The 15,253-nt window shown below is 41.8% G+C and overlaps 1 protein-coding gene across 1 annotated transcript in view; it reads left to right on the top strand.

The window, feature by feature from the left end:
* Window positions 1-15,253, top strand: part of TTBK2 (tau tubulin kinase 2) — a 185,221-nt gene that overhangs the window by 161,595 nt on the left and 8,373 nt on the right. Inside the window, exon 14 of the mRNA XM_025390617.1 lies at window positions 9,688-10,961. Within this exon, the coding sequence (XP_025246402.1) occupies window positions 9,688-10,961 (1,274 nt within the window). The remainder of the gene's footprint in view (window positions 1-9,687; window positions 10,962-15,253) is intronic.

The following is a 15,253-nucleotide window of genomic DNA, read 5'->3' as shown; positions in this document are numbered from 1 at the left end:
TTTTGAGACGGAGTCTCGCTCTGTCACCCAGGCTGGAGTGCAGTGGCACGATCTCGGCTCACTGCAAGCTCTGCCTCCCAGGTTTACGCCATTCTCCTGCCTCAGCGTCCCAAGTAGCTGGGACTACAGGTGCCCGCCACCTCACCCGGCTAGTTTTTTGTATTTTTTAGTAGAGACGGAGTTTCACCATGTTAGCCAGGATGGTCTCGATCTCCTGACCTCGTGATCCACCGGTCTCGGCCTCCCAAAGTGCTGGGATTACAGGCTTGAGCCACCGCACCTGGCACCACATTTTCTTTATCCACTCATCTGTTGTCGTACACTTGAGCTGATTCCATATCTTGGCTATTGTGAACAGTGATGCAGTAAACATGAATGTGCAGATATCTCTTCGATATACTGATCTTCCTAGTAGTGGGATTGCTGAATTGTGTGGTAGTTCTATTTGTAGTTTTTTGAGGAACCTACATACTTTTCTCCATAGTAACTGTACTATTTTACAGTCCCACTGTATTAGTCTGTTTTCGTACTGCTGATAAAGACATACCCAAGACTGGGCAATTTACAAAAGAAAGAGATTTAATTGGACTTACAGTTCCACATGGCTGGGGAGGCCTCACAATCATGGTGGAAGGCAAGGAGGAGCAAGTCACATTTTACATGGATGGCAGCAAGCAAAGAGAGCTTGTGCAGGAAAACTCCCCCTTATAATAACCATCAGATCTCGTGAGACTTACTCACTATCATGAGAACAGCATGAGAAAGAACTGCCCCCATGATTCAGTTACCTCCCACTGGGTCCGTCCCACAACACGTGGGAATTCAAGATGAGATTTGGGTGGGGACACAGCCAAACCATACCCACCAATGCTGTATTTGAGAGTTCCCTTTTCTCTGCATCCTTGCCAGCATTTGTTATTTTTTGTCTTTTTGTTGATAGCCATTTTTACTGGGGTGATATAATATCTCATTGCGGTTTTTATTTGCGTTTTTCTGATGACTAGTGATATTGAGCATTTTTTCATATATTTGTTGGCCATTTGTATATATCTTATTTTGAGAAATGTCTGCTTAGGCCATTTGCCCATTTTCTAATGAGATGTTTTTCTTTTCTTTTCTTTTTATTTTTTGGCTGTTGAGATGTTTGAGTTTCTTATATATTCTGGATATTAATCCCCTGTTAGATGAATAGTTTGTAGATATTTTCTTCCATTCTGTAGGTTATCTTTTCACTCTATTGACTGTTTCCTTTGCTGTGAAGATAGTTTTTAGTTTGATATAATCCCATTTATTTTTGTTTTTGTTGCCTGTGCTTTTGAGGTCTTACTCATAAAGTATTTTCCTAGATCAGTGTTCTGAAACATTTACCCTATGTTTTCTTTTTTTTCTTTTTTCTTTTTTTCTCCGAGATGGAGTCTTGCACTGTCGCCTAGGCTAGAGTGCAGTGATGCGGTCTCAGCTCACCGCAGGCTCCACCTCCCAAGTTCATGCCATTCTCCTGCCTCAACCTCCCACGTAGCTGGGACTACAGGCGCCCGCCACCACAACCGGCTAATGTTTTGTATTTTTAGTAGAGACAGGGTTTCACTGTGTTAGCCAGGATGGTCTCCATCTCCTGACCTCGTGATCCACCCACCTCGGCCTCCCAAAGTGTTGGGATTACAGGTGTGAGGCACTGCGCCCAGCCTACCCTGTGTTTTCTTCTACTAGTTTTGTAGTTTCGGGCCTTGCATTTAGGTCTTTAATCCATTTTGAGCTGATTTTTATATAAGGTGAGAGATGGGAGTCTTAGTTTCATTGTTCTGCATGTGGATATCCAGTTTTCCCAGCATCATTTATTGAAGAGACTGTTCTTTCCCCAGTGAATGCTGTGATGCCTTTGTCAAAACTCAGTTGGCTGTAGATAAATGGATCTATTTCTGGATTCTCTGTTCTGTTCTGTTGGTCTATGTGTCTGTTTTTATGCCAGTACCATGCTGTTTTGGTTACTATAGCTTTGTAGTATAATTTGAAATTAGGTAGTGTTATACCTCCAGCTTTTGCTTTGTTTTCTTTTGTATTTTTGCTTAGGCTTGCTTTAGCTATTTGGGGTCAGATTGTTTTTCTGTTTCTGCAAAAAATATCATTGGTATTTTGATAGGGATTGCATTGAATCTGTAGCACTTCAGGTACTATAGACATTTAAACACTATTAATTTAGCAATATTAATTCTTCCAATACAAGAGCATGATATCTTCCCATTTTATTGTATATTTTCTTCAATTTCTTTCATCAGTGTCATCTGGTTTTACTTGTAGAGATCTTTCACTTCTTTGGTTAAATTTATTCCTATTTTATTTGTTAAGCAAACATTATACCTAAAATACAGAAAATCTAGTAGATCCTATAGGTTTTCTTCATTAAAACATTTTATTTTTGTTATTCAAAAGACCTGTCTTCAAGTTCAGAAATTCTGCCTGGTCTAGTCTGTTGTTGAAGCTCTCAATTTTATTTTTTATTTCATTCACTGAATTCTTTTTTTTTTTTTTTTTTTTTTTGAGACTGGGTCTCGCTCTGTCACCCAGGCTGGAGTGCAGTGGCATGATCTCAGCTCATTGGAACCTCTGCCTCCTGGTTCAAGCAATTCTCCTGCCTCAGCCTCCTGAGTAGCTGGGATTACAGGCACATGCCAACACACCTGGCTAATTTTTTATGTTTTTAGTAGAGCTGGGGTTTCACCATGTTGGCCAGACTGGTCTTGAACTCCTGACCTCAAGTGATCTGCCCACTTCAGCCTCCCAAAGTGCTGGGATTACAGGCGTGAGCCACCACACCCGGCCCATTTAATTCTTTAGTGCTAAGATTTGTTTGGTCCTTTTTTATGATATCTATTTGTGTTGAATTTCTCATTGAAATAATGAATTGTTTTTCTGATTTCATTGAATTGTGTCTATTCTCTTGTATGTCACTGAGTTTCTTTAAAATTATTATTTAGATTTTTTTCTGGGATTTTGTATATTTCCTTATGATTGGGGTCTTTTACTGGAGAATTATCATTTCTTGGAAGGTGTCATATTTCCTTGCTTTTTCATGTTTGATGTGTCCCTATGTTGATTTCTATGCATCTGGTGGAACAGTTGACTCTCCCAATTTTATGGAGTAGGTCTCATAGGGAAAGACTTGGGTCTTGGGGTAGCAATTAGGTGGGGTGCCTTGGCTTTGATGCTAGGTGGATGCAATAGTGTAGTCCTCATGCAATTTCTTCAGCTGCAACCCATACTGGTGATATTTGCAAGTGTCTCTGTGGCCTAAGGTGAGAGAGTTTGTGGCACTGTTGGCATGGTTTTTCTGAGTGTGGTCTCACCAGGCTGCTTCTTAGGTCAGGGTCTGCATGTACACACAAGTGGGTCAGCTAGTTTCAAGTCTGGCTTACTGGGGTTGGGGCCACAGTGCTGTCACTCTAACCAGGAGCATGGGCTCATGGCTGCTGGGCTGGTCTGGGAGGCATACCTGCCAGGGGCAGGCTCAGCAGGCTGTTTTTCTCAGGTCCAAGGCACAGGTGTGCAGCCGCTCAGCTGGCCTGGGGGTGTATCTGCCAGGAGCTGGCCTGAGCCAGCTGGCCCTGAGTGCTGGCACGTACACTGACCTGAGGGTGGGTCAGCTCCTCAGTGGTTTGGAAGCTTCTCCTGCTTAAGGGTGTGTCTGCCCTGTGTGGTACTGCCAGACTGCTTTTCTACCTGGAAGTGTGCATGGCAGGGGTTAGTTTTCCTGTTGTGCAGGACTCGCATCACAGCTGATCCTGAGCCCAGGCTCCAAGCAGTCAGGGTCATGACATTGTAGACACCAGCCACCTGTGTGATCTTGGTGGAATGAAGATGGAGCCCAAGGGCTAGAGAGGTGCAGTGGCTTCTGGCCCCCAGAACAGAGTATACTCCAGAAGTGGCTCTGGCCTTTGGGTGGCACTAAGCTGTGGCAGCTTGGCTCACAAGGGTAGGCGGGCATGCTCACCTTGTTCTCCTAATCTGGAGCAAAGCAGCTGTGTGAAGTTTTGGCAGCTCTCCAAACTAGGCTCCAGGCTTGGGAGTACTGTGGGTACTCTTGTAGTAAGGATTGTAGGTGTTTGCAGTGGCAGTGAGGGCTGATGAGGCTCTTCTGCTTCTTTTTCCCACAACAGGAAGTCCCTCCTGACTCCAGTCCAATCTGGGCTTGGGTAACGGGGCAGCTGGGTGCCTCCATTCTGCCTTCTTGGACTTCTTTTTTTTTTTCTTTCTTTTTGAGACGGGGTCTCACTCTGTCACCCGGGCTGGAATGCAATAGCACGATCTCAGCTCACCACAATCTCCACCTCATGGGTTCAAGTGATTCTCCTGCTGCAGCCTCCCGAGTAGCTGGGATTATAGGCATGCACCACCACGCCTGGCTAATTTTGAATTTTAGTAGAGATGGGGTTTCTCCATGTCGGTCAGGCTGGTCTCGAACTCCTGACCTCAGGTGATCCGCCCGCCTCTGCCTCCCAAAGTGCTGGGATTACAGGTGTGCGCCACCGCGCCCGGCCTATAATTTTCAACACTTCTATAAAGTATTATATGAAGCTGCTTTAGACAAGAGAGGTCTATGGTGGAATTTGAATGGCTAAAACTTAACTCCTTAATAGGCCAGGCTGTATTAGGTACCAATAGATTATTCTACTATGTATATCTCTGCTCAATTATTTGTCTTTGTCAACAAACAAAAATGAGACATAGAAATTTCATATACCACATTCTTTTCATTTGGAAGAAAGGCTATTCGGAATGGATGTTAAATTTTACAAAGTTTTTATTATCTTAGTAACATTACAATCCTTGAATGAGAGAAAAGTAAAAGGATAATTTATAAGTTAAAATGCAAATGGTAGTTGGTTTGCAGTTCATTGTTTCTCACTAGTGGCTAGTTTGAAACATGGGGTGACTGAAAAATAGTGAGGCTGCTTTACCTGAACTATTAATTAAGACACTGATTTTGGTCAAACTTAGTACTAGGCATTAATAGAACTAAGAAACTGTGAAAGAAATGGAAAATATTGAGCTCCTTTTCTAATTCTTTAGAAAGATGTACATGATACAATTACAGAACAGAATAAAGGAAATGATCTGATTAATGCTGTAATGAAATATTTGTGAATTATGAAAATTAAAGATATAAAAGATGCATATGGCTTACTGGCAGATTATTTATTTGGTCCATTTGTAGAGCGCCCCAAGTATGAGAACTGCTTTTATGTCTTTATAGTTTAAGGAAGCTATTTGCAGCTACATTTAGAATTAGCTTTCTCTTCTCTATACTCAACTACTGATCCTAGGTTTTCTCCTTTTCTTTTGTCAGATAATGTTATTGCAGACTCAGTTTCCCCAACTTTATTTGAGAGTGTGTAGAACATGTCAGTAGGCTGTACTGTGCTGTGTACAACTTTCAAAATCCTGAAGTCCTATTTATGACTTCTTGATTGTGTTTGTCCTCATTTGTGAATTTGCATTAGTAATAGTACTCTGACTGGGCACACTTGGCTCATATCTGTAATCCCAGCACTTTGGGAGGCCTAGTCAGGAAGATCTCTTGAGCCCAGGAGTTCAAGACCAGCCTGGGCAACATAGTGAGACCCTGTCTGTGTAAAAAAAAATTTTTTTAATTAGCTGGTGTGGTGCCGCATGCCTGTAGTCTCAGCTACTTGGGAGTCTGAGGTGGAGGGATTGCTTGAGCCTAGGAGTTGGAGGCTGCAGTGACCTATGATTGCACGACTGCACTCTAGCTTGGGTGACAGAGCAAGACTCTGTCTCTAAAAAAATAAGAATAATAATAATCAAATTATAATAGTACCCAATTAAAATACAAAGGAGCTATGAAATGGGGTTTGTAAAAATGATCTAGGCAATATCTTATGAAATTTAAAGTACTATGAAAATATTATAAGAGAGTAGTTTATGCACAGTTTATCATAATTGCTCAGAATCTTTTCAAGAAAAATTCTCCTGTCTGGTGATTCGTATATATTTTTATTGTTGGGTTTTTTTTCTGTTTTTGTTTTTGTTTTGTTTTGTTTTGAGTCGGGGTCTTGCTATGTTGCCCAGGCTGGTCTTAAACTCCTGGGCTCAAGCAATCTTCCTGCCTCAGCCTCTTGAGTAGCTGGAATTATAGGCACAGGCCACCATGCTTGCTTGGCTCATATATATTTTCTATGTATAAGATTGTCACTCTTTTTTTTATACCATACATATATACACATTTATATCCTGAATCTCAAATGAGTTAATCTCAGAACTGTAGAAATTCAACCCTAGCTTCAATCTCAGAAGACCAATGGAGTTTTTGTTGGTTTGTTTTGTTTTGAGACAGAGTGTCGCTCTGTTGTTCAGGCTGGAATGCAGTTGCACGATCTCAGCTCACTGCAGTCTCCGCCTCCCGGGTTCAAGCCACTCTCCTGCCTCAGCCTCCGGAGTAGTTGGGATTACAGGTGCCCGCCATCACGCCCAGCTAATTTTTGTATTTTCAGTAGAGACAGGGTTTCACCATGTTGGCCAGGCTGGTCTCGAACTCCTGACCTCAGATGATCCACCTACCTCAGCCTCTCCAAGTGCTGGGATTACAGGCATGAGCCACCGTGCCCGGCCTAAAGTATTATTTTTATTGCACTGCCCTGTTCATTTTGGCTGATGTAGTTAGAATTACATGTAATAATGAGGTGACTGTTTTTTTGTTTTTTGTTTGGTTTTTTTTTTTTTTTTTTTTTTTTTTTTTTTTTTTTTTTTTTGGAGACAGAGTCTAGCAGTCTGCCTCTGTCGCACAGGCTGGAGTACAGTGGCACGATCTTGGCTTACTGCAACCTCCACCTCCCAGGTTCAAGCAGTTTTCCCACCTCAGCCTCCTGAGTAGCTGGGATTACAGGCGCCCACCACCACGCCTGGCTAATTTTTGTATTTTTAGTAGCGACAGGGTCTCACCATGTTGGCCAGTATGGTCTCACTTTCCTGACCTCAGGTGATCAGCCTGCCTTGGCCTCCCAAAGTGCTGGGATTATAGTTGTGACCCACCACACCTGGCCCGATTTTGGATATAGGTTATCATCTCCCTGTTATTTGACATTTAATATAATTTTACATTTGCTTTTCTTATCATGGTCACTTTTGGGTCCATTTACTAAAGTAAATTTTGAAAAGTGAATTACTATAAATTTTAGATTTCAAAATCACTTTCAAAATATACTAGAAAATTGCCATCTGTCTAAATTTATTTTAGAATAATTAAAACAGAAGTATGAGATAACTTCCTGAAGGAAAACAGCACCAATAGAACCTAATGCTTTTTCCCCAAGGTAATTTTAGATTTGCGCTTATGCTAAGAGTTTAGATCTAAACCCAGATTGCCTGTCTTGGATTAGCCTGAAAGATCCTCAGGACCCTGGCTGCATTTGGGAGCTATTCCAGGACATTAGTTAGGTGTATTTTTCCTGGGCTGGACTTAGGACAAGCTTTGCATGTCCATGAGCTTTACATATCCATGTCCAACTAATAGTATTCCTGACACGAAGTGAAATAGATATAAACATCTTAGCTGACCCTGGAACCACATGGTTTCTTGGTGTCTTTGGACTAGAGATTGACTCTAAATCTCCCATGACTAATCCAAATTTATTTTGCATTGTATTCAGACCAATTTCTATAGTTTTTCTAGAACTTAATGGGTCTCATTAAGTGATTTGAACTTACTTGATTTCTCAAAAAGACTTTTTTTCTTTATCAGTTTATATAGTTATTTTCAGCCTGCTTACATGTCACTTTAGGTGATATGAAAATATAAAAACTTTAGGTATCTTAAGGAAGGACATTCTTATTAGATGTTGAATCTTACTCATATAGAATTAAAATTACCTGAGTGGAAGAGGGGTAGAGTTTCACTTCTCATAGGCTTGATTTTTTTTTTTTTTTGAGATGGAGCTTTGTTCTTATTGCCCAGGCTGGAGTGCAGTGGTGCAATCTCAGCTCACCGCAACCTCCGCCTCCGGAGTTCAAGCGATTCTCCTGCCTCAGCCTCCTGAGTAGCTGGGATTACAGGCATGTACCACCATGCCCGGCTAATTTTGTATTTTCAGTAGAGACGGGGTTTCTCCATGTTGGCCAGGCTGGTCTTGAACTCCCAACCTCAGGTGATCTGCCTGCCTTGGATTCCCAAAGTTCTGGGATTACAGGCGTGAGCCACCACGCCCAGCCCGCTTGATCTTTAAAAATTGGCCAGGTGTGGGCTGTGCACAGTGGCTCACCCCTGTAATCCCAGCACTTTGGGAGGCCAAGGCGGGTGGATCACCTGATGCCAGAAGTTCGAGACCAGCCTGACCAACATGGTGAAATCCCATCTCTACTAAAAGTACAGAAATTAACTGGGTGTGGTGGCGGGCACCTGTAGTCCCAACTACTCGGGAGGCTGAGGCAGGGAGAATCACTTAAACCCAGGGGGCGGAGGTTGCAGTGAGCCAAGATTGCATCATTGCTCTCCAGCCTGGGTGACACAGCAAGACAACACCACCCCCTGCAAAAAAAAAAATTGGCCAGGTGTGGTGGCTTACACCTGTAATCCAAGCACTTTGGAAGGCCAAGGCAGATGGATCACTTGAGCTCAGGAGTTCGAGACCAGCCTGGGCAACATGGTGACACCCCATCTCTACAAAAAATGCAAAAATCAGCCAGGTATGGTGGTACATGCTGTAGTCCCAGCTACTCAGGAGGCTGAGGTGGGAGGATCACTTGAGCCTGGAAAGCAGAGGTTGCAGTAAGCCAAGATCGCACCACTATACTTCAGCCTGGGTGACACGGTGACCCTGTCTCAAAAAAAAAAAAGGAAAAAATTAGAGAAATCATAAAACATTACTAAATATCTTTGTATGTCTTTACTTATAGGAAGATATAATAATCCTAGTATTTAATAGAATTTATGGAAAACAACAAAATGCATGAAAATTTGGAGTTTTTCAGTGAACAATTATGTGCCAGTAATTTTCTCGTGTAATCCTGTATCTAGATTCTGGCAAGAAATAGATGGCATACTGAAAGGGACTTGGAGAGAATTTAATGTAAGGAATTTTTTACAGATGTATGGGCAGAGTTAAGAAAGCCAATGGGACCAGCAACAGAGGGAGCCATTCCTACCATGAGTCCTGAAAGGGGAGTTGAAGTGGGTGTAAGCAGAACTTGATGAGGGTAGTAGCTGAGAGAGAGGCCACAAGAAGGGAGCTGTGGCCAGGATAGTGGAATGTAGCCGTCACCAGCGCCACAGTCCTCGGCGGGGAAGCAAGGATAATCATTACCCAGCCCTCTCTTTCCTCTAACCCTCTGATTGTCTGTTGGTGCCATCCATTGAGCAGATCTAACCACAAATCAGAAAGCAAGGAAGCCCAAATGGTGCAATCTGTATAAATTAGCCTTCCAGAGCATACAGCACACCAAAGAAGTGGCAGGGATAAACCTACAGGGAGAGACCGTTCTGCAGTTTCTGAGTAGGGTAGCTTAAGTGTCATTCATTGTTATTCAGAATTGTTCATTTTTCATATAAGTTGCGTAGACCTGGTCAACATCTGTGTTCTTCCTATAAATTAGAATTTGAGATGTTAAATCTCACAGCATGCATCTGTATTGATATTTTACATAATTGCATTTTAATTTTTTCTCCCCCTTCTCCAGATTACAATTCCTAGACCTTCTGTGGCATCTACACAGTCAACTTCAGGAAGCTTTCACTATGGTCAGCAGCCAGAGAAGAAAGATCTTCAGCCCATGGAGCCCACTGTGGAACTTTACTCTCCAAGGGAAAACTTCTCTGGCTTGGCTGTGACAGAGGGTGAACCTCCTAGTGGAGGAAGCAGAACAGATTTGGGGCTTCAGATAGATCACATTGGTCATGACGTGTTACCCAACATTAGAGAAAGTAACAAATCTCAAGACCTGGGACCAAAAGAACTTCCTGATCATAACAGACTAGTTGTGAGAGAATTTGAAAATCTCCCTGGGGAAACTGAAGAGAAAAGCATCCTTTTAGAGTCAGATAATGAAGATGAGAAATTAAGTAGAGGGCAGCATTGTATGGAGATCTCCTCTCTCCCAGGAGATTTGGTAATTGTGGAAAAGGATCCCTCAGCTACTACTGAACCTCTTCATGTGACAAAAACACAGACTTTTAGTGTGGTGCCAAATCAAGACAAAAATAATGAGATAATGAAGCTTCTGACAGTTGGAACTTCAGAAATTTCTCCCAGAGACATTGACCCACATGTTGAAGGTCAGATAGGCCAGGTGGCAGAAATACAAAAAAATAAGGTATCTAAGGATGATGACATCATGAGTGAAGACTTGCCAGGTCATCAAGGAGACCTCTCTACTTTTTTGCACCAAGAGGGTAAGAGAGAGAAAATTGCCCCTAGAAATGGAGAACTATTTCATTGTGTTTCAGAGAATGAACATGGTGCCCCAACCCGGAAGGATATGGTTAGGTCATCCTTTGTAACTAGACACAGCCGAATCCCTGTTTTGGCACAAGAGATCGACTCAACTTTGGAATCATCCTCTTCGGTTTCTGCAAAAGAAAAGCTCCTCCAAAAGAAAGCTTATCAGCCAGACCTAGTCAAGCTTCTGGTGGAAAAAAGACAATTCAAGTCCTTCCTTGGCGACCTCTCAAGTGCCTCTGATAAATTGCTAGAGGAGAAACTAGCTACTGTTCCTGCTACCTTTTGTGAGGAGGAAGTGCTCACTCCCTTTTCAAGACTGACAGTAGATTCTCACCTGAGTAGGTCAGCTGAAGATAGCTTTCTGTCACCCATCATCTCCCAGTCTAGAAAGAGCAAAATTCCAAGGCCAGTTTCATGGGTCAACACAGATCAAGTCAATAGCTCAACTTCATCTCAGTTCTTTCCTCGGCCACCACCAGGAAAGCCACCCACGAGGCCTGGAGTAGAAGCCAGGTAATGCTGTGTGCTCTCCCTGTGTTAAGTGTGTGACACCATTTCTATATCTGCTTTATTGTACTCCACCAATGGCATCATTTCTGTGTTACCCTCTTCTCAGTATCTTTCTTTCCTGCCTTTCCCAGGCCTTACAGCCTAGTGCAGTGGAAGTAATCAGATTGATCCAGGTTAATCATTTTATTTTTTCCAATTTATTGTGGTAAAATGCACATAACATAAAATTTAGCATCTTGACTTTTTGTTTGTTTGTTTTTGAGACAGAATCTCACTCTGTCACGCAGGCTGGAGTGGAGTGGCTCAATCTTAGCTCACTGCAGCCTCTGCCTCCCGGATTCAAGAGATTCTCTCGTGCCTCAGCCACCCGAGTAGCTAGGATTACAGGCACCTGCCACCACATCAGGCTAATTTTTTTTTTTTTTTTTTAAACTAGAGACAGGGTTTCGCTATGTTGGGCAGGCTAGTCTCAAACTCCTGGCCCCAAGTGAACCACCTGCCTCGGCCTCCCAAAGTGCTGGGATTACAGGCTTGAGCCACTGTGCCCAGCTGTGTCTTTTTTAAGTGTACAGTTCAGTGGTATTAAGTACATTCACATTGTTGTGTTACACTTAAGTTCTAAAGTTATAACATTGATTTGGATTTATATGAGCTTAACTTCAATATCATGCAATAACTCTGCTCCTTTCAGTCTCCGTCTCCACTCCTTTCAGTTGTTGATGTTACAGAATTACATCTTTATACATTGTGTGTTCAAACACATAAACTAATACTTTTTTAAATGCATTAATATCTTAAATTATGTAAAAAACAAAATGTGGAGTTACAAACCAATGTTAGAAAAAGAAAGTATTGGTCTCCTAAATAATGCAGAAAACAAAAAGTGGAGTTATAGACTTCTTACAAAAGTACTAGCTTTTATAATTGTCCAGGTGTTTGCCTTTATTAAGATCTTTATTTCTTCATATGGCTTCAAGTTCCTGTGTGGCATCCTTTCACTTCAACCTACAGGACTCCCTTTAGCATTTCTTGCAAGGCAGGTCTGGTGGTAACAAACTCCCTTAGCTTTTATTTGAGAATGTCTTAATTTCTCCCTCATTTTTGAAGGACAGTTTTGTCAGATACAAGATTCTTAGTTGACAGTTCTTGTAGTATTTTAAAAGAAGTACTTTAAAGTACTAAAGTACTTCCAGCCTCCAGTGTTTCTGGTGAGAAGTGTTCTGATCATTTTTTTGAGAATCTCAAGATTCTCTGTCTTTGTCTTTTGACAGTTTGATTATAATGTGTCTCATTGTGGGTCTCTGAGTTCATCCTACTTCGAGTTTGTTGAACTTCTGGGATGTTGTATATTCATGTCTCTTACGATTTTTGGGGAGTCTGCAGCCTTTTTTTTTTTTTTTTTTTTTTTAAGTATTCTCTCTGCCTCTTACTCTCTTCTCCTTCTGGAACTCCCATAGTGTGCATGCAGGTCTGCGTGATGGCCCCACAGGCCCTTTACTCTCTGTTTACTTTTCTTTATTCCTTTTTTTTCTGTACCTCAAACTCAATACTTTCCATTGTCCTGTCTTCAAGTTTGCTGTTTTTTTTCTTCTGCCTGCTCAGATCTGCTTTTGAATTCCTCTAGTGAATTTTTTATTTTAGTGATTGTACTTTTCAGTTCCATTTTTTTTGATTCCTGTTAGGTTTTTTGTCTCTTATTGATATTTCCATTTTGTTCACACATTGTTTTCTTGACTTTCTTCGTGTCTTTCTTTAGTTCTTCGAGCATCCTTAAGATAGTTGTTTCAAAATCTTTGTCTAGTAGATTTGCCATCAGGTCTTTTTCAGATACAATTTCTGTTGATTTTTTTTTCCTTTGAATGGACCATGCCTTCCTGTTTCTAGTTTTTTTTTTTTTATTTTTTTTTTTTTGTTGAAAATTGGATATTTGAATCTAATAATATGGTAACTCTGAAAATAAGATTTTCCCCTTTCCTCAGGATTTGCTGGGGGTTGTTTTTGTTTCTTTTTGTTTTTGAGACAGGGTCTCACTCTGTCACCCAGGCTGGAGTGCAGTGGAATAATCATGACTAATTGCAGCCTCTAACTCCTGGGCTCAAGTGATCCTCCTGCCTCAGCCTCCTGAGTAGCTGGAACTACAGGTGCATGCCAGCACACCTAGCTAATTTGTTTGTTTTTTGATGGTTGTAGACTGTCTCTGTGCTGAGGACCACCCTGAGATGTAAACCTAAGGTCTCAGACCTTTTCTAAGCCTGTATTTTTTTCTGGCTAAGCATAATAGCTTTCTGATTTCCCCAGTATATGTGGTTGGTTTTGAATACACAAGTCTTTAATATCTGGCTCCGAAGAAGGGAAAAAAGAAAAATGAGGGAAGGAAAAAAAGAGCACTGGCCCTTTTAATCCCCTAGAAGTTACTTCAGCCAGAGGAGAACCAGTTTGTAACAATAGGGAAAAATGTAAGAATGACTACCCACCTCTTTCTCTGCTCTTCTGTGATCAGAACCAGCTATGAGTAATCAGAGCACAGATTCCCAGTAATTGGAGGACAGGGTTCTTTTTGCCCACCTGCTTCTTGTAAGCTGTGTGCAAACTGCTCCAGAAATAAGTGCACAACTGCCTGCCACAGGGCCAGGAATGGGGGATGTGCTAAGATCTGAAATAGACTAAAATTAACTGTTATTGACAGTCCAAGCCTTCTCCTGGAAGTTGCAAGCCTTCGGTAGACTCCAGATTTCCAAGATAATTACATCAGACAGATTCTGCCAGTGGAGTTGCCTAGGTGGGGAGACAGATTCCTAGTGCTTCAAATATGATGTCAAATGCTAGTGAAGAACACATGGTCCATGATTTGATAAATGGACCCTGGTAACAGTGCTGTTTATCTTGGTTATAATGAATTAAACCAAAAAAATCCTATAGAAGATTTCCGTAGGTCTGATGGTATGTACAACCATACATAGTAAAGACACTGCTTTAGTATCTACTGCATGCTATACTTTTTATTTAAATATTATCATGATATATTTGACCACAGAATGTTTATATTTTGAGGAAGAGGGGAAAATATCGGGAGGTGGTAAACCAGTGAAGAGTGCTTTCCAGGGCCAAATGTGGTGGCTCACACCTGTAATCCCAGCACTTTGGGAGGCTGAGGCAGGCAGATTGCTTGAACCCAGAAGTTTGAGACCAGCCTGGGCAACATGGTGAAACCTCATCTCTATAAGAATTAGCCAGGCATGGGTGCTACACAGCTGTATTCCCAGCTACTCAGGAGGCTGAGGTGGGAGGATCGTTTTATGAGTTGTTGGCTATCTTCATGTCAAAACATTCTATTGGGTTACTGTTGTTGTTGTTGTTTTGAGATGGAATCTTGCTCTGTGGCCCAGGCAGGAGTGCAGTGGTGCAGTCCTGGCTCACTGCAACCTCTGCCTCTCAAGTTCAAGTGATTCTCCTGCCGAGTAGCTGGGATTACAGGCACCGCCACCACGTCCAGCTAATTTTTTGTATTTTAGTAGAGACAGGGTTTTGCCATGTTGGCCAGGCTGATCTCAAACTCCTGACCTCAAGCTGTCCACCCACCTCAACCCCCCAAAGTGCTGGAATTACAGATGTGAGCCACCGCACCCGGCCTGGGTTACTTTCTGTAACTAACCCCCTTCTCTACAAATTATATCAAAGATATTTTATCCTAGTCTGAATTTAACTTGGGTTGTAGTGCCTTTTGTTTGATACAAAAGTTTAGTGTTCATGGAACTGAATTTTTTTTTATTAATTGTGTTTTATATCATGCGTAGGAAGGTCCTTCAAACCTAATATTTTTTTAAAAGGTAGTAATTTCCTGTACCTTTAGAGTTTTGTGCTTTGTGTATAAATGTATTGTCTATCTAAAGTTTATCATTATATATGATGTGAAGTTTTTTTCCAAGTAGTTAGTGATATCTTAATACTAATTTCCCATAGAAACATGGGAAATGTTTTTTGGATTCAATGCTGTGTTCCATTCATTTGTCTATTCCTTTGCTGTATACTTTCTATTAGCATAATTTTATTATTACAGGGGCCCTAGGGTCCTTCTCACTACATAATTTGGCATTGCCACTAAAATATATTGTAGACTGCTGTATAGCAGGCCCCTGGCCCTAGGGCTGCACGGCAGGAGGTGAGCACTACTGCCTGAGCTCCGCCTCCTCTCAGATCAGCAGTGGCATCACATTCCCATAGGAGCGCGAACCCTGTTGTGAACTGCACATGGGAGGGATCTAGGTTGTGTGCTCCTTATGAGAATCTAACTAATG

This window comes from Theropithecus gelada, chromosome 7a (genome assembly GCF_003255815.1).
Source record: "Theropithecus gelada isolate Dixy chromosome 7a, Tgel_1.0, whole genome shotgun sequence".
Taxonomy (NCBI): Eukaryota; Metazoa; Chordata; class Mammalia; order Primates; family Cercopithecidae; genus Theropithecus; species Theropithecus gelada.
Note: the sequence above shows the minus strand (reverse complement) of the source record. Positions and strands in the feature narration are given on the sequence as shown.